The 24,390-nt window shown below is 42.0% G+C and overlaps 1 protein-coding gene across 5 annotated transcripts in view; it reads left to right on the forward strand.

Annotated features, from left to right (window-relative positions):
* Nucleotides 1-24,390, forward strand: part of Gpm6b (glycoprotein M6B) — a 145,836-nt gene that overhangs the window by 91,743 nt on the left and 29,703 nt on the right. The window contains exons 1-2 of one of the 5 annotated variants that reach the window (XM_032889584.1): nucleotides 9,694-10,065; nucleotides 18,474-18,593. The exons of 1 other annotated variant lie outside the window; for it this stretch is intronic. In XM_032889584.1, coding sequence (XP_032745475.1) covers nucleotides 10,005-10,065; nucleotides 18,474-18,593 — 181 coding nt within the window. In that variant the 5' untranslated portion in view covers nucleotides 9,694-10,004. Of the gene's footprint in view, nucleotides 1-9,693; nucleotides 10,066-18,473; nucleotides 18,594-24,390 lie in introns of those variants that run through there. 3 more of the 5 variants (XM_032889583.1, XM_032889587.1, XM_032889585.1) reach the window with 3 other exon arrangements.

Consider the following 24,390-nt stretch of genomic DNA (forward strand, 5'->3'; position numbering starts at 1 on the left):
TTGAATACACATTCGCCCATTCTAATTACACTAGAATGTATAACTGAGTGATACTGCCAGCATCAAGCAACCCTCCCCCAAACATGTGATGGGATTTTGCCAAATGCTTTCAAGTCAACACAGATGTTAGCATCTTCCTGATCTCATAATCCCATAGTTATAAATTTGGAGGTTGATAATTTACTAGGTCAGACCTCACAGGTAGGGCTAGCTATAGAATGTTCAGAGCTCAATGCAAGCTGAAAATGTGGTCTGTTTGTCTCAACGTGCTGGAAATGGCAGCTCAGTTGGTAGATTGCTTGCCTGGCATTGTACAAAGCCATAGGTTCTATCCCTAGCATTGCATAAATTATGTGTGATGGTGTATACCTATAATCACAGCATACCAGGGTGGGATACATAAGACCATGTCTCTAAAGAAAGGAGTTCAAGACCTTTATATCAAAGGCTCTTTTGAGATAAGAATACTTGTTGCATGCCCATGAAGGTAGCTAGGTTTGTGTGGTCTCTGACGTGAAGAAATTCAATTGTGTTTCAAAAAAATTGAAACTAGAAGCAAAGCTAATTTTATCTCAGATACTCATGTGTTAACAATCACCCCTATCCTCCATCAACTTCCAGAAATAAATTCCATCCATCTCTTCAAGAGTAAATATCCTTAGAGACATACCTCCTTGTAATCTTGAGGCTTTATTCATATCACATCTGTTTATTTACAAGGTGTTATATTCTTGGGCATCCTCTTTGGGGTACTGTCCTTGGGAATGGTTGTGGAGGAGTTAGGACAAGGTCATAGAGAGGTCTAGGGCAAGTAGAGATTGAGGACAGAAGTGCCCTAGAAATCTAATCAAGCTAGACAAGGACATAGAAGTGAAGCCAGGCATAATGGCTCCTGCCTGTAGCCTCAACACTCAAAAAGCAGAAGCAAGATGATTGCTGTGAGTTCCAGGTCATCTCAGACTATAGAGTGATAGTCTGTCTCTGAATTAAAAACCTAAGTTGAAAGTATGTGGGGGCGCTCAAGGACAGGGAAAAACTTAATAGGATATGCAATCACCCACTAGTCCTTTCTTGGCTTCACTCTTCATGGGACTGTATGGCAGTAGTGGGAGCATGACAAGCTTCCAAACTAGAAATAGCATTTTGTCAGTACAAAGTAGGAGGCATGTTGAGGCTTTGCAGCATCTTGATATGTTAACAATAGCCCAGTGGAGGATGCTCCAGCCTGAGTTCTTCCCTTAGCTAATGAAGTCGAGGTTCATGTGAGGTCAGGCGACGTCAGCATGCTGGTCACTGGAGAGATGGCTAGAACAGATGGTGGACGAGGATGTGGCTGAGAATCTTTGTCAGGGAGGTGAACAGCTCTGGGTTCTACAGAGAGTAGGGGCAGGCAGAGTTGTCTGGATTACTATGTTTAGGAGAGAAAGTATAAAAGAGCTCTCTTTCTCTTTTTCTTTGTCTCTCTTTCTTCGAGACAGTCTCAAGTATTCCAGTCTGTAGCTAAGGATTACCTTGAATTTCTGCTTTTTCTGCCTCCAACTCCCAAGTGCTAGGATTACAGGGGTGCATGCCATAGCTACTTTATGAGGTACAGGGGGTTGAATTTAGGGCTTCATCTGTACTAAGTACTCTATTAAGTGAGCTACATTTCCAGCCCTAGAGAGCTGTTTTGAAAAACTCACAGGTGCTGACCTGAACTCTTGAAGTTAAGTAGTTGATGGTGTTGAAAGCCTTTTTTGCAGGAGCCCTTGTTTAGCTTTGTGCCTTTCCATTCTAACTACCTGATTCCTGAACTCCCAGCATTCGCATCTGATAGCCAAGGCTCTGCTCAAAGTTGGGCCATAGCCCAAGTCCCTCAAGTCCCTTTGGTTCCCTCTGCTTGGTGTCTCTGTCCAAGAAAGATGGCAAGACCTGATCTCAATATTGTCCTGAAGCCAATAGAATGAACATGGGTCAACTCCCTTGTCAGTGCTGGTATAGAGGATGCCTACAGTCCTTGTCCTTGAGTGAGGGACTGTGTCACACTTTTCACAGGTGGGAAGCTAGGGTTCAGTAGAGACAGGGTTGAGCCCAGTCACTGCACTCCACATAAAAACAGAACCCTCATCTGGCCAAGTATCTCGGGTGCATATATAAAGTCAGCCAACTATAACTGTTTGATGCTTTCTCTTCTCCCATATGAGTATGAAATGAGCAGTGTTGTGAGTGGGCCTGGGTGGGTCTGCCAATCCAAGAGGAATGTGGGGGGAGTCCATGTGCCTGTCTGAGAAAGCACCTTTCCCTAGACAGAAACTCATTAATCCTTACATTGACTCGATTCTGGGGAAAATATGTGTTTGAGGGCTGAAGTAGCTGCTAAGTAAAAAAAATTGGATTTCTTGGTGCACCTGAGTTCTCAGAAGGAATATTAAAAGACTCACATCTTCAACTTGTGAGATACTTTACCATCCAAATGTCTTGTGATTTAACTTCAAATTATCTGTGTTTGGCAAAGCTGGTCAAAGATACAGAGACATATCTGCTCTGGGTTGCCCTCCTTGGGCACAACCTATTGAAAGTTGGGATTGCTCCAAGTGTTCATTGCCAAGTCTATGGAAAGCCGGTAAATGTGCATGGCTGTCTGCTAGTGGAGAAAATGGGCGCTTATCAGTGAGTGAGATTGAAGAAGGGTTAAAATGTAGACAGGGAGATCACCCAGGAAGCTACCTAAAGGAAAGGGGCTTGGGGGCTGTGCCCTCTTGGAACAGAGCCAGAGCTGAGAAGGCTGGCGCTGGGGTGGGGTTTTGACAGATGGCCTGAGGCACTTTCTTACCAGAGCACGCCAGGTTCTCCCAGCTATAATGTTGAGTGGCTCACTCTTAGGCTCTACGCCCTAGGATTTCTGGTGACATAGAAGGAGCCACAACAAAGTAATGACTGGAATTCTAAGAGCTGCAGTGAAGGCATAACAAAGAGACTCTGAAGGTCTGCCCCTTGCAGGGGCGGTCAGGAAGAGCCTGTTGATGGTGTGTGACTCTTAATGAGGGAATCCAAAATCCCTGTGGAACGTGATAATGAACTAAGAAGCATCGTCTCATTAGATCAGCTGTCTGTCTCCTGATATATGCCTTGTGTACACAGAAGCAGAAATTTTCTTTTATCAAAATCATTAGAAAGAGGGGCTGGAGAGATGGCTCAGCAGTTAACAGCACTTACTGCTCTTAGAGGACCTGGATTCAGTTCCCAGATCTCAGATGGTGGCTTACAATCATTTCTAACTCCAGTTCCAGGGCATTGGATCCGCTTTTGACTTTCTATAGGCAAGCATGTGGCACATGTACATATACATAGACAGAACACTCATATGCAAAAATCTCATATGCAAAACACTTATATGCAAAACACTCATATGCATACCTTTTTAAATAAAAAAATTAAAGAAAAAAAAAGTGAGGACAAGAAATGTATCTCAGTTGGTAGAGTGTTGGCCTGGCATACACAAAACCCCATTTTTAAGGAACCTGGGTGTGGGACTGTACACCTAAGATCCAGATACTCAGGAGGTGGAAGTAGTATCAGGAGTTCAAGGTTATCCTTGACTGGACAGCAAGTTTAAGGACAGCTTTGGGTATAAGAAACCCTACCTCAAAAAAAAAAAAAATCTATAACAAAAGATTTAATCATCTGACTCCGATTTTTTTTTTTTTTTTATCTTTTAGGTGTGACTGTTATGCCAGAATCCATTCCCCAGTGTAACAGTGTATAATAAAAGCTCTCTCTCCCTCCCTCTCTCCCTCCCTCCCTCTCCCTCCTTCTTTCTGCCTCCCCCTCCCTCTCCTCCACCCTCTGGGGCCTCTGATACTCTAAAAATGTAAGGTCCACTAATATCTTCAAGCAACCCAGACTTGGGGCAAGCTGTCTGCCTTCATAAGGCCAAGACCATCACCCTTCTACTCTGTCACCTACTGGGAGTGGTTATGCCTCCTAAGATTGTAACATGGATGCATCAGGTAATGGATGTATGTACCCTTTCCATGCAGGGCAGGCTGTACCAGTAACATGCCAGTCACCACCATGTCTTTTGAGTAGACATCTGTTTTCCTTTAGTTCCTCTGTCCTTACTCCCATAAAAGCAGAGCTGTCTCAGCCTGCCCTCTGGAGCTGGTGCCTACTCTCCTGGCCTCTTGATTCCATGCCACTCATCTACCTCCACATACATCTCAATCTCTTTCAATCCCAGTTGCCTTTGCAGGATCCACTATTTGGTGGACTTGCTCTTGGCTGTGGTTTTCTCCTTTATCTGCTACGTATTTCCCTTGCCTTATCTCGATACACTTCTGTAGTACGTGGCCCATCCTTTCTTCCTCTTCCTCACTTTCCCAGTCCTCCTGTGATCATTCTAAAAGTGGCTTCCATTCTAGTGTCTGTGATGCCACTGGCCAGGGAATTGAAATTTTCTCTTTCAGTGGTCTTTGCTACATCCTCCCTATCTGACTGCTTTCACTATGTCACCTCCCCAGCTTCTCAAAATTCTCTCCTCTGTGACGGGCCCCTGGATCTTCTCCAATATTCTTGGCCTCCTTTGAGAGGACTTCTACAAAGGCCCCCAGAGTTTAGGTGGTACATGCATGGTGTTCTCCTCTGCGCCTTCTGCTCTGGGATCACACCCACCCTCACTCAAATTTGTTCCTCCTTGCTGCTAGCACCCAATTCTTCACTTAGAAATTCTGCCTAGACTGAGGAATTTTATAAGCATAGCTCATATGGCTTCCAAACACGATCGTCCTTCTCAGTCTCCCTCACCTGGTGGGAGTTGAGTCATATATTGCCCCCGCCAGGTGCCAATATTATAAAATCTTAACTTCTAGTACCTGTGAAAGTTCCATTACTTGGAAGTAGTCTCTGTAGATATATAGACGTGGGGATGAGGCCTTGGTTTATTAAGGTAGGCCTAAGTCCAACTCAATCTATTGGTGTCCTTAGGAAACACCCAGAGAGAACACCATATGGTGACATGGGTGGAGGTTAGAGCACAGTGCCAAGACAAGGACTGAACATTAAGGACCACTGATGGCTGCTGGAAGCTGGCAGAGGCAAAACTGAATCTGCCTCATGGTTCCTTCAGAGAAAATGCATCCCTTTCCTCACCGTGGCTTTGGACTTTCAGCTTTCAGAACTGTGAGAGAATAATTTGTATTATTTAAAGCTATCAAGTTTATGCTCCTTTGTCACACTGGCCCTAGGAAATCAGTCTATCCCCTGTTCTTAGTATGCTCCCTGTGGACATCAGCACTACCTCCCCCATCTCTTGTCTTGATTCTCAGTTGGCCCTTTCTGCTGTGTATACAGCCTCCATCGTAGGATATGACTTCCCTGACTCTTCTATAGGTCCACCAAATTTCTCTCTTTGTACCCTTCCAAAAGTATTGTGTCCCAACTGCCTACATTCTTGCTACCTGTTCAAACAACCTGGGGTGGAGGGAGATTTTAAAGATTTCACACCACACAAGCTGACTACTAACTGGTCACAATATGTAGGAGGTTGGATGTATGGTTAAATCATCCCACCTGAGTCCACGGTACAGCCAGGCTTTAGAGCCATTAGCTAAAAAGAGTATGTTCTAGCAACCACAGAAAACTAGATTGAAGGCAGTGTTTCTCAGCTGGGAATGAGTTGCCTCCCTCATGCATCTAGTGAGTGGAGGCCAGGAACATTCTCAAACACCCACATGTCCAACCAGTGAAGAATGACCCCATGCCGAGTGTGGCGTATGCTGACATTGTGCAACCATGATACGAGAGAGAGGAAGGAAGCCACAATCCTCACATTGACTTTGAGATACGTGAGGACCACCCTACTTAAGAAAATTAACATGCTGCTTCATGGCATAGTGCCTCTGTGCTGAGCCCAAAGCTCACATTTCATGAAAAGTTAGAAATTCTATTATTTTTATTTGTCTTTTATGACATTGTTATTTCTTTTGTGTTTGTAAGCTCGCATGTTCCATAGCACACATGTAGAGGTCAGAGGGCAATTTTCTCTCATCATGTGGGTCCCAGGGATCTAACTCAGATTGTTCTGCTTGGCAGCAAGTACTGTTATCCACTGGACTAGTGTGTCAGCCCTCTCCTTATTTGTTTATGTGGGGCATGGGTGGGGTGTAGTGTCATACTGCTAGCTGAGGCTGGCCAAGAGCTCACTATATAGGACAGGCTGGCCCAAGCTCTCAGAAATCCTTATGGGAAAACAAGACAAAAATTAGAAATTTAATTAGCATGCAAGACAAAGGCTTTCCCAAACTGATAAAAAAAGTTTTAATAGTTTTAATACAGTTTAGTTATAGATAAAAACCAATTATTAACAATCATATTCTGAATTCCTAGCACTATCCTGTGTTTTTCTAGTTTGTATTTCTTATTAGACAGCATTTTCCATATCTGACATGGAGGAAGGATTATGGCCAAGTGTAATTCGTGTGACATAAATGTTCTATGAGCCAAGATGGCTTGGGAGAAATTTGCAGTTAGAATGACTTTTTTTTTTAAAATCGATTCCTGGCATTTTCATTTTTCTTTTGACTTCAGTCATTTTGAGCTGTGCTCCTCAAACAAGCAAAACCCCAAAAAATATAATTCCAGAAAAGTTGTGGAGGGGAGGCAGTGGGCAAAATTGTTTTGTGACTCTATGGTTAGGTGTTTTGTGACTCTATAGGGAGGTGACTTTGCAACTTGGTGAGTTTTCCTATATTCATCTTGTGATATTGCTGGCAGGAAGGAGCACTCTGGTTAAGCAAGTTTTCTGTGACCCATTAGCCTGGGGGCTACCTAGAGAAAACACCATGGCTTACCGATGGCCACACTGGTAGACATTAGCACTTGGAAAACTCTTCCAAGCATGTGCATGCTTCCTGAGCTCACTGTGGCACTCTAGCAGATAGATGAACATGGTGGATGAAATAACCGCCGCACGTGGATGACACTGTACTCTTTTAAGGCAGTAGCAGCCATTTCATAGGTTTTAATGTAATACATCCATTTTCTGTCAGCATCTCGTATTCCTGCATCAGCTTTCACGTGTCTTTACTGTCTTACAGCATGAGGCTCAAAGAAATAGCTTCAGCTCAGTCATTTCTTTTCCTATTTGAGATATATGTATATATATATACATATATATATATGCAAAATACATATATATGCGCAAAAATGGAGGCATGCCCAAAAGTATTTTAAACATATATTTGCTTTTTCTTCCTCTTGACGGGTTCTCTATTGCTTCTTTCTTCTCTTTCCTAATCATATGGTTGATCATAAACATCCGTGGGATTTTGAAGCTGCTTATGAACTGGTACAATGGTAATTTCCAGAAGTGGTATCATAAATCATAGTCCTAGCAGAAGTAAAGCTACGAATAAGGTTAAAAATAATGAATAGCTCATTTACCTGTAGATTTTCCGAGTAAAACTAAAAGGGCATCTTGCCCAGTTGCTTTGATTTGTCACTATGTTATAGACAACAGCTGTTTAAGAAAATTTAGAATGCCTTTCATATTTTGCCTTTCATTTTATTAGTATTAAAATAATGTTCCTAAGTTCCATGGTAAGTACCTCACCATAACCAGACCCTATCTCTTACGTAAGCAAACTAATTTGTCAAATAGGAGATCCAACAAAATTAGGCTCCTCTGATATTTCTAGAATTAAATGACTTTGTTAGACACTTTATAAAAAAATCCCACTAGCATAGTTAATCACAATTATATTTTTTATAATTTACATGACATTCATTTCTTTCACTGTCAGTGAAATAACATTTACATATATAAAGGTCACAGACTAGCAGTGGAAGTTGGTTCTCTCCTTTCGTGTGAGCCCTAAGGATGAAGCTCAGACCATACTGGATAACAAGAACCGTCTTACCAATGCGGAAGTAAAATTTTAGACCTTTGTGCCTGAATGAACCTAAATTGTTCTGACGCAGCTTTTATAAAACTGTTTAATTAAGGCACACTATGAGTTTTCCCATGGAGATAGTTATATCACTCTCTCTCTCTCTCTCTCTCTCTCTCTCTCTCTCTCTCTCTCTCTCTCTCTCTCTCTGTTTTTCCAGAGGCTGAAGCTTTAGGTGGTGCCTTCCCAATCCCTTCACCAAGAGACAATAAAATAGGCTGAAACCATATTTCAGGGCGAAGCTGGCTGTGGGCGTGGTCTTCAGAGACAATGAGGAAAGTGGAAAGGGAGACGGAAAATTAAAAGAAAGTGTCGAAGCAGGCCAAACTGGTTTTCAACGTCTTTTCTTGTTTAACACAGCAGAAATGTTGAATATAAATGGGCGTGAGAGATTATCTAAAACCAAAGCATTAAAAGATCAGGCTGCTAAAAGATTTTGATTTGGGATCTTCCCACATTGTTTTGAGGTATTGTGTAAAAATCCCATAAAACTTTGGAGAATGCTTTTAGGAGAGATGATTTCCACTTTTAAAAAAATGTGTGTGTGTGTGTGTGTGTGTGTGTGTGTGTGTGTGTGTGTGCGCGCGCGCACGCGCAGTAATATATTGTCTCCTTCTACCGTGTGGAGCCCAGGAATGGCGCTCTAGTGGTTAGATTTGGCAGCAGGAAATTTTACTGAGCCGTGTCACTGGCCCTCCAACATGTCTTTAATTTACTCCCAACATGGGTGTCAAGTAGACTATGCCGGCTCCTGGAATCCCATATCCCATGGTTATTGATAGTTATTGTTGTATGTGACTTCAGTTTACAGAATTTTTTCAATGAGGACAATGAAGGTGAGTGAGTCAGATGCAATTATTAAATGAATCTGAAATTGGTGTTGCTTGAAAACTCAGGCTCATAATCAAAGTAAAGATTTAAATGCTTAATTTGAGTTAAGAACACTGGTCTTAATTGTGCAAAAGGGCTTGTGAATCAGAATCAGCCCTCAGAATCATTGGAATCCCTGTGGGCACAATAGCCTTGAAGCCAGATGTTTAGAGTGCTGTTAAAAAGTACCCTCTTGAGGTTTGACGGAGGACTTCTAATTAATAATATTCTGTGCAGATGGAATCCCATCCTATCAAAAAACCTTGATTTTTGTATTAGAAACCACCAAAATATCAAGTAGATATACTTTCAATATACCGATTGTAGAATAAGCACGACCCCCTTTTACAAATTGTGTTTGAGCTAAAATTCCTCATATATTAATACAAAGAAGTAGAATCTAATGCTGAATTGCTGTCAGCATTGTTAAATCTATTGGAAGTTTCTTCCCTCCTGAATATCTCTTTTCTTTTGTTGTTAGTATTTTTTAAGTAAACTTGTCCAGAGATTTGTGAAACAGAAGTTTTTCTGGTTTTTGTTTTTTTTATTTTTTTTTAATAGAGCAAGAGTACATCTTTTGAAGAGACTTTTCCAGGGCTGGGAATAAATAGAATAAACAAAACCGATGCCCCAGAAAGGGGACGCATAGGAAAACAGGCATTCTCCTGAGAGATAACATATACTGTGGTCTGACCAAGTCACGTGGTGGGAGGGGGCTCTTTTCTTTCTCCTCCACATCCCTTCCTCTGATGTCACAAGTCTATTATTTCCTGGGAGAATTAATTAGTATTCATTGGGTTGCAGTTGGCAAGAAGAAAAAAGGGAGGGCAGAGAGAGAGACAGAGAGACAGAGAGAGAGAGACAGAGACAGAGAGAGGGGGGAGGAAGAGCTTGGTGGGGGAGCAGGAGCTTCCTGGGGTGCACTGAGAGTGGGGGCACAGAGTGGCTGTTTTATAACCGGGATCCTCGGTGACGTATGGTCGCCTGCTCCTTGGCAGCTGTCTTTATGGACCAGTAGGCAGAGCGAAATTGACGCTGACAAGACTTTCGCATCTTGGAAGGCACTGTAATCTACTGTAGTGAAGAACAGAGCCTCTCAATCAGGCGGGTGTAAATAAGACAGACAGAGGGGAGTCCAAAAGAAAAGGAAGAGGAGAGGGAAAAGTGTGTGTTGTGGGGAAGCAGGGAAAAGCATTTTTGGTGGATGGTATGAAGCCAGCCATGGAAACTGCAGCCGAGGAAAATACTGAACAAAGCCAAGAGAGAAAAGGTACCCAGCGCTCTGACAATAGCCTGTTTTAAAGATTTTGACTGAGGGTTCTTGAAAGGGGTTAGCCAGGTTTTGTCTCTTCTAAAAACGGCTCTAAAACAATCCCTGGTGGTGTGGTCTTGTGTTGGGTGGGTTTTTTCTTTATCCTGGGGACTAATGTTAAATAGTGTTATTTCTATTTCTGTCGTAAGGATTTCTATGTAACGTGGTATTTCATAAAGGGTGTTTGTAGTTTGTCACCTTGGGCTACTTGATGGGAAAAACGGTCTCTCTTTTTTTTTACTAAAATAATTAATCATGATTTAAATCCTATGTTCTGCATGCTATGCTCACGGAATAGGAGATGCGTTATTCTGTACTAATGCTAAAGAACTAGAGGAACATGCATGCTAAATATGCTTTGATTCCAATAATACGCGAGTGACTTAGACATGCTCTAATTTTTTATTCTAACATGATTGTTCTTTCCATGTATCAGACTATGACATGTAATAATCATTTATAGTGGGAGCTTGAAAGGGGATGTCAGTTTTGTCCCCCAGCACCTATAGAAAGGAAGAGATCTTTTGCTAATTAAACTTAAATGATTTGGGGAAGGAAAAACTGTCCAAGGGCTCCATCTTTAAAGGACGTCTTAGACGATGTCACAATTTTGATATTTAGGTTTTGGAGAAATTGTCGTTATTGCACCAAGAAAATGGCAGAAAAGAGACGCTATGCCTCTAAGGTCAAGTTGGATGCCCCATAGAAACAGCTCAGCCAGTGTTAGGTTAACGGCATCTAGCTGCACTGTAACTGATCTCTTCACTCCAAGATAGAAACCATCATAAAATGCACCAACATGTTTTATAACTGCACTAGCTCAGTTTAAAAAAAAAAGTCATGCTTAGGTTCTTTCTCATGACTTTTACACAGAACAGCAGTCCCTAAATAATAGTAATTCTCCAGCCACAGTTTCTTTATTAATATATGGATTGAGCCATACGAAATTGCTGCCGTCAAACATTTTAAATATGAAAAATACATCTACATGTAGTTCAACCTCACAGCACATTCAGGTGAAGACTGTGTATCTTCATATAGAATTTTTTTTCTGCCTATACTAACATTCCATCCTAAACAGACCAATTTCATTTTTTAAATTTGTTTTTATAGAAGCATGATACTATCCACAGATTTGCCGTTTAACCTCTTTTAAACAGACACTTCAGGGGCAACAAGTACAAAGCAATTTCATTCGAAAGTTGGTCCTTTAGTTCAATCCTCACACAAAGTCTACCTCTCCCCTAACAAAAGACACTCTGTCTTTTCGTGCATGTGATTTTTTTCTCATCTCTTTTTTCTGAATCTGTGTGAATGGTCAAACAGCAATAAGAGAAACTCTTGGGAATATTTATCGAGTTTCATTTCCGTCACAATTAATACTAAGTTGACTGCATGTTTGATAATATACTAGTATCCTGGAAGAAACTTACCCCAGTTCATAGCATTTTTCTTCTAAAATGGGTGGTTATTGCTTTATATATGCTTTTTATTAATGCCGTGTTTGCCTGTGGCAGATAAAACCACTGTGACTTCTGCAGACTATCTAGGTCTGGAGAAATGTACCTTTTGGTTTTCTCTCAAAAAACAAAAGGCATACAATTTTTACTACAGAAGCGTGTAGCTTATTCCCATTTAGTCTTATTTTGCATTATTTACACATTTAATGGCTGGTCTACAGGTTACGTCTCTATCTCCAGTATATGAAAAGTAGCAAGCTATTATTATAGAGGCAAAATTAGAAGCAAATACAATTTTTAGAGAAACTTTAAAGATGACCAGGATTCATAAACACTAGTTATTAAGGAATTAAAAATGACAAGCTACCAAGCTAAGGTCACATGTAGAATACAGGCTTTGATAAGAATCTGGGCCAGAAAATTTAGTCTCAATCTGAAGCAAGGATTGGGATCGCTGTGTGGACACCCACCCACCCATCCACCCAAAGCATTCTGGAAGGCGACTTAATGTATGTATGCATCTTGATTTGGATGACCAAGTCCATATTCTACCTGTACAAGTCCAAACTCCACAAGTATCATTGTCATTCCCTAGTTCACTGATCCATTGCCCCCAAACGGTACCCATGAATGGTCCTGTCCACCCATCACTTCTGTGTTCCTTCAGATGCAATGTTAAGTGTATAGAACCTATGCTTAGTTCCTCGACATTAACATTTACAAATTTAGCATTATTATTTATAAAATGAATTGTGTGATTTTGGAACTTAGAGAATCTCCTCTTCATCTGCCTCCTCCTCCTCCTCCCCCTCCTCCCCCCTCCTCCTCTTCTTTCAAGACTTCCTAATTCCTAAATGTAATCCCCTACATTTTTGTTACTTCACAGAGGTTCGTTGCATATATTCCCACTGGTTTTCAGTTGTGGATGGCAGAGGCAATGCCTGTCTGTTAATTAGGGGTATTGATGCTCAGTGGCTAGCACCCAACAGCTTGTGAGTGAATAGCTTTGAATAGTTATTACAGTGTCTATGAAGAATGTAAATTAAACTGAGATTTATAAATTGACCCCAGCTTTTCTGGATAGTGTTCGTTCCCAGAGAGAGTTTACATAGGGCAGCACAAGTGAGCTATTGCAATTCAGTAACTGCCACCAAGGGGTCTGTTTCTTTAGAAATGCAATCAGAATTGCTTTGTTCTTATTTCAGACAAAAATGATCCAAATCTTAACAAAAGGGAAAGGGGTTGTGGCTTTGCAGTGCTCTCATAGTGTTATCCCAGCACGCTGCTAAGCAACCAAATTCATACAAAGTGTTCAGGGATACACAGGATTTGGGTGTTTAGGTGGTGGTGGTGGTGGTGGGTTGTCTTTTTGTTTGTTTGTTTGTTTTTTGTTTTTTTAAAGCCAGTTGGTTTTCTCCGATGAGTATAGCAAATGCAAAATTATTACAAGTGACAGTTTTTTTTTTAAATGGGAGCATAGAATTAAAGCGGCAGAACTGAGTAAACAGATTCAGCAAAGATGGAATTAGCAGAGAAAATGAATAAGGCAATTAAAGGAAGTGGATGATGGCTCTGCTGATGAAAAGATGGAAAGCTGGGACTCCGTTTGTTTCTGTGGAGTATCACTTAGTGTCATTTGTGAAAACAGATGCGTCTGGAATTGCTGGCAGCGCGTCAGCGTGGGTTAGATGACAATCGAGCCCCCAATAACTCTAAAGCTCTGTCATGGGGGGGAGCAATAGAGTCTGTGATGAAAATTATTTTTATGACATGTAGGAAATTGGAATCTACTAGAATAATCATAAGCAGGCTAGTTGACTTCCTGTAAATCATTGCCGAAATCCATTCCAGAATCCAAGTATCAAATTAAGTTTCTAGCCACGTTGGAAGAGAGAAATGTGGTAAATTGGAAATAATGTTGACTGAAAATAAATTGGAGGACAGAGTCGGAATGCGAGATGAATTTGAATCAGTGCTTGTTTAGGAGGGGAACAAAAGCACTTCTCTGAAACATTTAACATGTTACATTATTCTGAAGGATCCGTGGCATTCTTACTGATATTTATTAACTTGTTTATATGAAGGTGATACAGGGAAAGTTTTAGATGCAGTTATTCTTTGGAAGAGTTTGCCAAGGTGAGCATCTGAAGTGACAGTGCCTGGGGAATAGGCTGTAGCAGAAAGTGGCTGGCCAGATGGCGGGGGACATATGTGGTAGGTATGACATGGCATCCTGTGATGGTTTGGGGGAGGGGAAGGGATTGTTGGGTTTTTTTTTTAAGAAAATTTAAATGTGGAGAACAATCCGAGCTAGTTGGTCTAGCTGTTCCTTTTCTGTTATCAGTTCCATGAACACACTTTTCACAACCTGGCCATGTTATTAAAAAAAAAAAAAAAAAAAAAGGAGGAACTCTTTTCTCAAAAATTAGATTTGTTTTCCTTGAAATTGGGCGTAAACCTCTGTTGTGGCAGTAAATTGGAAGCTTGTGTTTTTCTGGTCCTTGGAAATGCAGGTCAGTTGAGGGTGAGAGATCTTCCTTAGTGACAGCATTTCTCAGTCCTGCTGCATCCACAGACAGGCAACCCATCCAGTGTCTGCATGATGTCCGCTCCCTTTCACCAGGACTGCTGACGGGTGGGATTCTTCCTAAGACACCCTTTCTTTTTTTGCCCCGTTTAGACCAAATACACAGACACATGAGCTAATTGGCTAGGAGAAGGGGGTGGCCACAGGATGTCAGAAGAATGGGACAGACACTGGCTTTTGAGATAGGAAGGCTCTACTCCTAGTTTTACAAGTGTGCTTTGTTACTCGCCATTTGTCAGTCATTTCTTCATTTAATAATATGCTTCTTTGAAATGCCGTCCTTCCCCTTTCCTTCCGCTGGAGGACGGATGCCATTCGGGCATCATTAGAAGTAAGATCGTATGGGTTTTAACCAGATTGTGCTGCTGGGTGGCAAATAACCAATAGCAGGGACAGAGACTTTTGATTCTCAGCCAGCTCCATGATACTTTTCTTCAGAGAGTGGATGATAGAGAATAAAAGAATGCCTTGTTTTACAGGCCGATTTTATTAATTTCATTAACCACTTTGTATACCAAGCCCTACCTACCACTTGATACCAGGGCACAGTGCACTTTTCCTATAAAAGGCCAGGTGGCACATAATTTACCCTTCCAGGCCACTGATCCCTGCTGTTCCTACACACATCTACCATCCTAGCATGAAGAACAGCCACAGACGTATGTGCACAAGGGCATGTGACAATGTTCCAGTCAGATTTTATTTACCAAATGAAGAAAGTCTGCAGGCCTGTCCTGTACTCTGTTGGAACCTTAAGTTTTTCCCTTAACATTTTAGCTAATGGATACTGACAGACTATGTCAAACACAGATTTGAAAGACTCTGTTCCGTGAATGTGGTCTTTTCGCCAGCCATATTTATTACTTGGTTGTTCCGAGTAATAATTATTAAATGGTGAAGAGCGTTCTAGCCTAGTTGTCACTTGTCCCCACATCATATTATCAAAGGAAACGGGGGCGTGGAAGAAAGCGAAGGCATTGGTTTCCCTTTTCCTCCCAATTTCCCATTATTTAGGTCATGCCCCTTTTTGGTGATGACCACTCACAGTTGCATGTGTCTCCACGAGCCAGCACAGCCACTTTTCTTCTGTCATCTCAGAAGGACAGCATGTTGTGGTCGGCTTGTGTAGGAAATAGACCAGTTCCTCATTCTTATCCATGCCTAGAATCAGCAGGTGTTTAATTCCTTTTAGGTGTCTGGATCCTGTCCTTAGGATTAAAGTGTGTGTAGTCTGATGTCATACATGCTGTAGATAAGTCTGTGTTTAATGTCTCTGTTTAAGTTTGGCTCAAAAGTACAGTATAGAAGGGATTCTCTTTTTTTCTTTTTTTTTTTCTCTCATACCTAAAGATTTACTGTTGGAAAAAAGCCTCTCCAGAAGTATTAGCCCAAAGGACTGGAGAAGGTATATGTCGTTGTCTGATCTTATCTCCAGATCTGCTGCCTTCATCAGATTTTCATATTCTGGGAAGCATTATGAGAAGGCATAGATGCCATATTTTACTCTGAGACAGTGTCACAGTTGGAGGCCCAGAAAGGTGGCACAGTGCTTATGAGCACTTGCTGCTTTGAAGAAGACCAAGGTTTGGTTCCCAGCACCCACATGGTAGCCGCTTCTGATACCTGTGGGCTCTAACTTGCATGTGGTGCACAAACATACATTCAGACCCACACACACACACACACACACACACACACACACACACACACACACACACACAGAGAGAGAGAGAGAGAGAGACAGAGAGACAGAGAGACAGAGAGACAGAGAGACAGAGAGACATAAACACAGACACAGACAGAGACAGAGACTGAGAGGAATATTTTTTAAAATATCACACTTGGATAATCTATGCATTCCCATTGTCTTCAGTCAGTGGCCACTGCCTGACTACTCAGCTATCTGCAGACATTCCCATCCATGTGAGGAGATGAGGACCTTCTGAACTGCAGCCATACATATTATGTGCACAAGTGTATTATGTGTGGAAGTGGCAGTGTTCCAGTCAGACTTTACTAAAAGGAAAGGCAATGTGGCGGGGGTTCATAAGGCCCTGTGATCCTTTGCTTTCGACAAAATACTCGATCCGGAAATTTATTGAGCACCTATTATGTGTTGAACAAGTAGCAATAAACACATTAGAACAAGATAAAGGTTGTGGAAGTACATCAGTGGTATAGCACATACCTAGTATGCATGAGGTCCCATCTCTAACACCCTCCCCTATACTCTCAAAAAGGAAAGAAAAGAAAGAAATCATATCAGAAAAGATTAAACTGTTTAAAATCTTGTTACTTGAGAGATGAACATGAAGGAGTCACAGTCAGTTTTGCCGAAAGAGAACAGTGTATACTGTGAGGTGACTTGACAGTCTGGTTCTTTGCACCAGTCTGCCTGGGTTTCTTTCTGTCAGACAATGTAACCTTTGTCTAAGAGAATGTGGAGGCTTTTTAATGTAATGAAAATTTTGTTTATTTGGTTTGGTTTGGGTGGTACCAAGGATCAAATCCAGGGACCCACACATGATAGGCAAGTCCTGTTGTATTGAGCTATATAACCTTTGCCCTGAAAACCAGGAGGCAAACATCTCATTCCAAGGGAGGTAGAATTATGGGTTATGAAGCCTGAATTAACAGAGGACCAGGACCATTTCTTCAGGAACCTCAGAAGTACTGCTCACTTCCACAGGCACCTTAGAACAGCTCTCGCTGACTGTACCAACTTAAGAAAAGAGAAAAGGTGGTACTGCTCTAGGCCCCAGTGAAGATGATGCTAGGCTTTTGAAAGTGTGCCCTCTGGAGGCTGAGTTTCCAGCTGCATAGCCAATACTTCACCTCCAGGATGGGCGAGTGATGGCTCTCTTCTTGAATTCTGTTCTTCTGTCGTCAAGATTGAATAATTTGCTAGAGTGGCTATACTAGAGGAAACAGCAGGCATCGTGTGCATAACACTAAGGCTAGCACACTGTAAGCACTCCCTAAATTATAGTTATCATCCTTATTGACAACCCAAATAGAAGCAGCAAAAACCGCTTCATGGTACACTTCTGTTTTCACTTGAGAGCCTTTATTCACCCTTATTTACTTAATTTTTTTGGAGTTAGAAACTTAACCCAGGGTCTTACATATACTACAAAGTTACTCTATCCGTAGCACAGAGACCCAGCTCTTCTTTTTCCTTTGAATTAAGACATTTTATCTGACCCTGAAGCCAGAAAGGGTCTTCTCTAAAACACTGATACCCAGCGTGTCCCAGTCTCAAATCTCAGGAGGCCTTTCAGAGACTGGCAAGTGGAACTGGGGTGTTTTAAAGGCAGGTTAAGGTTCTTGGTGTACCTGGTGAGGATGGGCATTCACCAGCTCCACAGTGTGGCTATTTATCTGGTCCTCAATAACTTGGGGTGCCACGTGGAAAATTAGAGCCTCATATTCTGATGGAATAATTACCCACATCAATGCCAACGATTTTTTTTAATGCTTAAGTTTTTGTAGTATAGTACATCACTGCTTCCTTCATTTTGTGGAATTTATAGGCATGGATGGCCCATAGTAATATTTTTTTAACTTCTTAAGAACCTCAGGATTGGAATTCTATTAAGTGTGACTGGAAACCTATATTCTATGCCAGACAAATTGAGAAGTATTGTTGCTTCTTCGATCCCCTAAGAAGTGGGAAATGTATTACCAGATAGTGAACTGAGTCCCTGGGAAGCCATTTGAGTAATCAGTTCTTTCTCTATGACACAGAAAGATTATTGAAATAGGATTCAATTCAGAATATTCAACACCATTTAATGTCCTCATTTGAGGATGAAGTGACCAAGACTATTTGAGGTGTCCATGGGAAGATGGGAATATCATTCTGAACTCAACAGGTCACAGAATGATTTGCCAGAGTTCTAGAATGGAAACCGGGCACCACGACAGAAAGTAAGCCACTCTGCTCACCTTTGCTTGTGCAGGTGTCTGTCTGAAAAGGAAACAAACCAAAAGAAATACATTATGAGAGGCCACATTTTAACCATGAGTAGTACCATCCCCAAATGAACATTTTAGAGTATAAGAAAATACAGAAAATAGAAACAAAGAAGTATGTTGGTAATTTGTATAAACTTAAATTAAAAATGGAGGACAAGAGTCCGACTGATTCTGAAATTTATCGTGTTGAATTGGTAGATTGGTACTGAAAGGTTGCATTTTGATAGCATATTGTCTAACTCCCCGTTCTCCTTTACTACACGGTAAGAGAATAAATAGAAATGCTGATTATAGACTCTTTGCTGAGATAGACACTGACTCTTTGCCACTGAAATTGGCAGTGAACAGCAGAGCTGAAATGGAAATTGGCAGGTACCACTGGATGTACCCAGGCTCAAAGAACCATCAGTACCGTCCTGTGCCAACCCTGGGGGACAGGGCTGGCCCCTTGAGCAGTCCAGGTAAATACAGCCTTGGGGTGAATTCCACAAGCAACTCGACTGTTATCTTGACTGGGATTTATAATGACTCTTTCAGTTTCGTCATATTTTATGTTTTGCTTGATGCATTCATTTGTTGACATGGGTGTGGGCAGAAATGGCCCTTTAATAATTTTTAATCATTTTCATTTTTTCTTCTCCCTTTCCATTCCACCCCATCTTTCTCCACTTTCTTCCCACCTCCCCTCTCTTTTCTCAACCCACTTCTTTGTATCAAAGGGAACAGTGTGCAGTGAACTATGCCCTTGGGTTAACCACAGACTTTCAGATGTCTAAAACAGTAATGGGGGAGGGGGTACGTGCATATCTACCACAAAGCCCAGAACTGGGTCAGAGATTTCATGGAGCCTCGCCTCTGAAAGTGTTGAGTGTGTCTACATATCTCTTCAATGGTACAGCTTTGTACCACCCTCCACTTGTATCAACCTATACCTTCGAGATAGCAAAGCCTGTGAAATTAAGATCAGGTAGCTATGCATTGGGGAGGTAGGTCTTTGAGTTCAGTTTCCATTTTCCTGGCTTGCGACGGACACTCATCTCCATGACCATTAAGGGGCTAAGTCCAAGCAAATTATATGTGTGAGTCATTTGGCAGATTTGTGAGAGAGAAGATGCTAAGCAGTATGTATCTTCCCATTCCTCAGCCCCAAATCCTGGATGTGTCTTAACGTTCTGCTCACTTCGCTCAGTGTAAGGTGGCAGCTCAAGTCCTATAGAATGTGATCCAAAGAACCAGCAATAGGTCCGATAAACTCAGCAGGAAGCTTAAAAGATTGCTATCACTTTGTCTCAATCTGAGATGCCATTTCTCCCAACTGAGTTGCGTAGTTAGTTTTTCAGGGATCAACCAGAAATGGCAGTGGTAGAGGCTGGGGCGGTGTCTCAGTGGAAAAGGTACTTGTTTCACAAGCGTGAAGACTAGCGTTCAAACCCTCAGCAGCCATGGAGAAACAGATGGCAGTGTTTATCTGTAGTCCTAGCATAGGGGGCATAGAAACAGGTGGATTACTGGAGCTCATAGCCAATTGATGAGGTCTAGGTTAAGTGAAAGGCCCTGTCTTAAAAAAAAATAAGGGAAAAATCAATAGAGGAAGATAACCAGCATTAACCTTTAATCACCATATATACATGCATGCACGCACAAACCCCTAAAAAGAATAAAGAAATATCGGTATGGTGAATGACACTAGATGTAGAAGTCTTGAGGGGCAGTACAAAATATCCTGTTGAATAGCAGATCTGTTCTTTTCCCTTTAAGACCTAAAATGGAACCATGAGGTTAATTATCATGAAATCTGTCTTGGATTTAGTTCTCTGTCTTGAGTCATGTACTCAAAATAATAATAATAATAATAATAATAATAATAATAATAATAATAATAATTTTATGCTTCCACATGGGGCTGATAATGAAGAAAGCCCTTCACGTTCTGGCCTAACTCCTAGACTCCAGACAAGGCACGAACCATGACTAGACACCTGTTTTCACAGAGGAGTCCTTTGTTAAACAGGGGAAAAATGTTAAAATGGCTGCTTTCTGACTCAGGCAGAAAAACAGCAGCCAATGACCTTGCAGGTGTAATTTTTAAGAAGAGAAAAAGGAGAGGTCTGTGTTAGAATGGGCTAGGATGCGGTGGTGGATTTTGATTGGGCATATTGTTAGGTGACCTAAATGGGATTTTTGATTGTTATACTTTGGTAGCCATCCTCAGAAACAAGTTTGGCATAAGAAAATGTTCAAATAAGGACCTTGATGACTAGCTTTAGGGGTATGATCTATGGTTTACATGGAAGGAATAGGGAAAGGCCAAGGCTTGCTAGCACCATGTTTGCTAGGCTGGGACCTGCTAGAGCCCCTTTCACTTGGTGGTGGTGGTGGTGGGTGGTGGTGGTGGTGGTGGTGGTGGTGGTGGTGGTGGTGGTGGTGGTTCTCAACTCTTCCTGACAAAGTCATGTATCCCTAGGTTATCTGTGAACATCTGAAAGATAACCTTATGCTGAAATTGCAGGTGTATATCACCATATCCAGTTCCTGTGGTACTGGGGATTAACCCAGAACCTCAAGTATGCTAGGCAAGCTCCTACCAACACAGCTACCTCCCTGGCCCATAGGTGCTTTTTCTGCTTATGCCAATAAGGTGAGCAAGAATGGATTGAGCATTCTTTAGCAGAGTTCCTACAAAGAATGTGGTGGTGAGGGGTGGGATCTTGGTTTAAAAATTGCTGTTGCTATTCACTGTGATGCAACCACACAATGGATCCCTGTTCATCAATGAAACGGAATGAGGTACCACTACATACTGTGGCATAGATACACATTAAAGGCAGGGACCTATGTAAAAGAAGCCAGACATAGGAGCACATGTGCTGTAAGAGCCCATTTGTATTGAGTTTCCAGAACTGGTGACTCCTTGGAGACAGTCCTTAGAGAGTTGGTTACCAGAGGCTAAAGGAAGCACGGAGCAGACATTGACTACAGATGAGAACCAAGGACCTCTTGGGGGGATAAAACCGTTCCAAAATTGGATTCTGAGGATGATTACACAACTCTAGATTAATTCAAATCTGTTGGATTGTAACATTTAGAATAGATGAGAGCCTGGCACAGTGAGATTCACACCCATTACCCCAGTATTTGGGAGACAGAGCAGGATGATTACCACAAATTGGAGGATGAGTTGAGCTAGTGAAACATAGTAAGAACCTACCTTTAAAAGATGGTTTATAAGTTATATCTGAAAGCTATTTTTGGTTGTTTGTCTGTTTTACCACATATACACCGTCCCATTAAATATATGTAATCCAAGGCAGAAAGAAGGGAGTATTGCTACTGGCTAGGACTCAGAAACTACCACTTTTGAGACAGGATACTATTTGTATTAATAAATGTTGGGGTTAGCAAGATTGCTCAGTGGGTAAATGCATTCACTTCCAAGCATAATAACCTAAGTTCAATACCTAGGACCCACATGGTGGAAGGAGATGTCCCCCAACCATGGTGTGTGTGTGTGTGTGTGTGTGTGTGTGTGTGTGTGTGTGTGTGTGTAATGATACCAGTGCAGCAAAAATTAGAAAGAGCTTTGAGTCCTCAGGCACTAAACTGTATTAAGACTGTCATCTTCCAGCTTGAAGGGGCTTGAGACCCCATATGTACAACAATGCTAAGCAACCAGAGCTTCCAGGGACTAAGCCACTACCTAAAGACTATACATGGACTGACCCTGGACTCTGACCTCAGAGGTAGCAATGAATATCCTAGAAGGGGCACCGGGGGAGGGGGAAGCCCGGGGCCCGGCAAAGACGGACCCCCCAGGGAACGGGGGGGGGGGGGGGGGGGGGGCAGGGGGGGGGGGGGGGGGGGGGAAACCCCAAAAGGGAAGGGGGGGAGGGAAGGGGATGTTTGCCCGGAAACCGGGAAAGGGAATAACACTCGAAATGTACATAAGAAATACTCAAGTTAATAAAAAAAAAAAAAAAAAAAAAAATTCCTGCTTTCCAGCGAAGTCTGTCTGTGGCTCCAGGGGAGTTCTGGCATTAATCAGTTTCATAGAAAAGCATCGGAGAAAGATGTGGGTGCTTTTCACCTGACAATCAAACCTCAGAATGGGGAACATTGAAGTTGCGGTTGTGGCTGAGAAGAAAACGAAAACAAAAATACAAACAAAAACAGTAATACTTCAAAAAATTTTCCTAAAATCAGTTTGATTGGGATCCTGAGGAACATAAGTTTTGAAAGGGATGCAGCTTGTGCAGGGCGTACCATCCTACCAGCAAGGCCTGGCCAACATCACGTGCACTCACCTTACGAGCCCAGCTCTGTTCTGGGAAACCTCATTCCATTGGCCATTCAGCTCAAGGTTCAGCACCAAAGAATGTGACTCCATTCTCCCCTCCCTGCCCCAATTTAAAACTTACGTTTTCAGAGGTTTTGAAATTCTAGGTATAATGAAAGGTCCAGGCTATCTACGGTATCTGAGTTGCTGGTGATGTTACAAGGAAAGAATTCTGGGAGCTATCAGGTTCTTGCCTTGGGGAAAGTCCTTGTTCTTGATTTGAACTTCAAATTTTAAAGAACGAACTTCTGAGATTCTGAAAGGGCTTATATGGACATATTGTTTGAACTTTTGTATGAATTCACCTCAATCCTTGGTCTCTCTGGCACCAAATGTATGTCTGAAATCCCATTTGTATCTGGAACAATGTTACACAGCCCACCAGACAGTGTAAAAGATGGTAGATTCGGTCCCAGAGGGGAGATCATGTCATTGTCTCCCCAGGTTTTTTTTCCCACTCTAAAATCGACACAGTTACCATCCTGTACTTAGATTCTAAACCAGATGGCGTGTTGGGGAAAAAAATAGAAAATTCCATATGGCTTGTATGTCTCCCCGCCTCTCTCCCGATATAATTCTCAGTTTCTTTCCATGGTGGCCCAGGAGGTGTTGATACTGGCTGACCAGGAAGTCTTTGCCAAAGAAAACTGCCTCTCTCACCATGTATCAGAGACCACCTTACCCCAACTTCACTGTCCTCCACCAGAAAGGTCAAGGTCGAGCCAGTGTCTTTTTTCCTTGATTCCCATTGCTCACCCTCAGCCCCCAGCCAGGGTCTCACATAGCCCATGCTGAACCTGAACTTTCTATGTAGATGAGGATGAATGTGAACTCCTAATCCTCCTGCTTCTTCCTTCCAAGAGCTGTTACAGTTTTCTTTTGTTTCGTTTTACGTTCTTTTGAGACAGGGTCTTCCCATGTAGTCTTAAGTGTCCTAGAACTTACTATAGAGACCAGACTGACCTGAAATTCTTAGAGCTCCACCTTCTTCTGCTTCCCAAGTGCTTTATCCCTTAGGGTCCTCTTTCAGGATGTGTGGCCACTATGTTTTAGGGTCATATCTTCAAACACTTGAAAATGTATCTCAAGAGAGAAATCCCCTCCTTACAATTTGGACATGTACCAGGAACATGGTGCCTGTCTGTGGTGGGCTTTCCTTCATCATTAGAGGGGTAGTCATGTCTTATAGGTTCTGATGGCCCTTGCCACTCTGATTCCTAGAGCCTACATTCAGCAGCAGCTTTCGGAGTATGTAGAGCTCAAGTTGGGGAAGCTCTCAGTCTACAATATGCTTCCAGTCATTTGGGATTTTCTGGTTTCCTGGAGCTAAATACACGGTGAACATACCATAGTTCAGATTGATACTGTTAAGTCTCAGTATTCCTGGGTTCTTTCCGTTTTTATTTTTTATAAAATGTAGTCTACTGTAGAGTAACTATTTCACAGCTTACTTAGCAAAAATGATAGTCAGCTATCTTATATATCCAGGAAACAGTCCTGGTTTGTTTACAAGCATTCCAATTTGAAGCCACTCTTCTGTTAGTGCGTAGTGTAGCTTTGTGTCTAAGTGGCCCAGTTGACTACCCACTGTATCAGCTTACCTGGCCTCTTACCCTTGGCTATGTTCCTTAGCTCATAGCAGGCAAGCAAAGAAAGAGGAGAGAAGGAGAGAATCTATCAGCCCTGAATGCTGATCAGGAGCTGTTTGCTAGTAATAACAGCTTTTAGGAACAAAGCTTGCATTATTCCAGAATGAGTAATTCTCAGTCTTTTGCAATTGGTGAGATCTAATTGTGATGTCTGACCACTTCTTTGCATTATTTTCAGTGATGACTATTTAATTTTGCCTTGGCATCTTTTGGCCCTCTTAGAGGTAAGTGGACATACCTTGGGATGGCATGGAAGAGATATTGGCAGTTTATATG

Source organism: Rattus rattus, chromosome X (assembly GCF_011064425.1).
Source record: "Rattus rattus isolate New Zealand chromosome X, Rrattus_CSIRO_v1, whole genome shotgun sequence".
NCBI classification, from domain to species: Eukaryota; Metazoa; Chordata; class Mammalia; order Rodentia; family Muridae; genus Rattus; species Rattus rattus.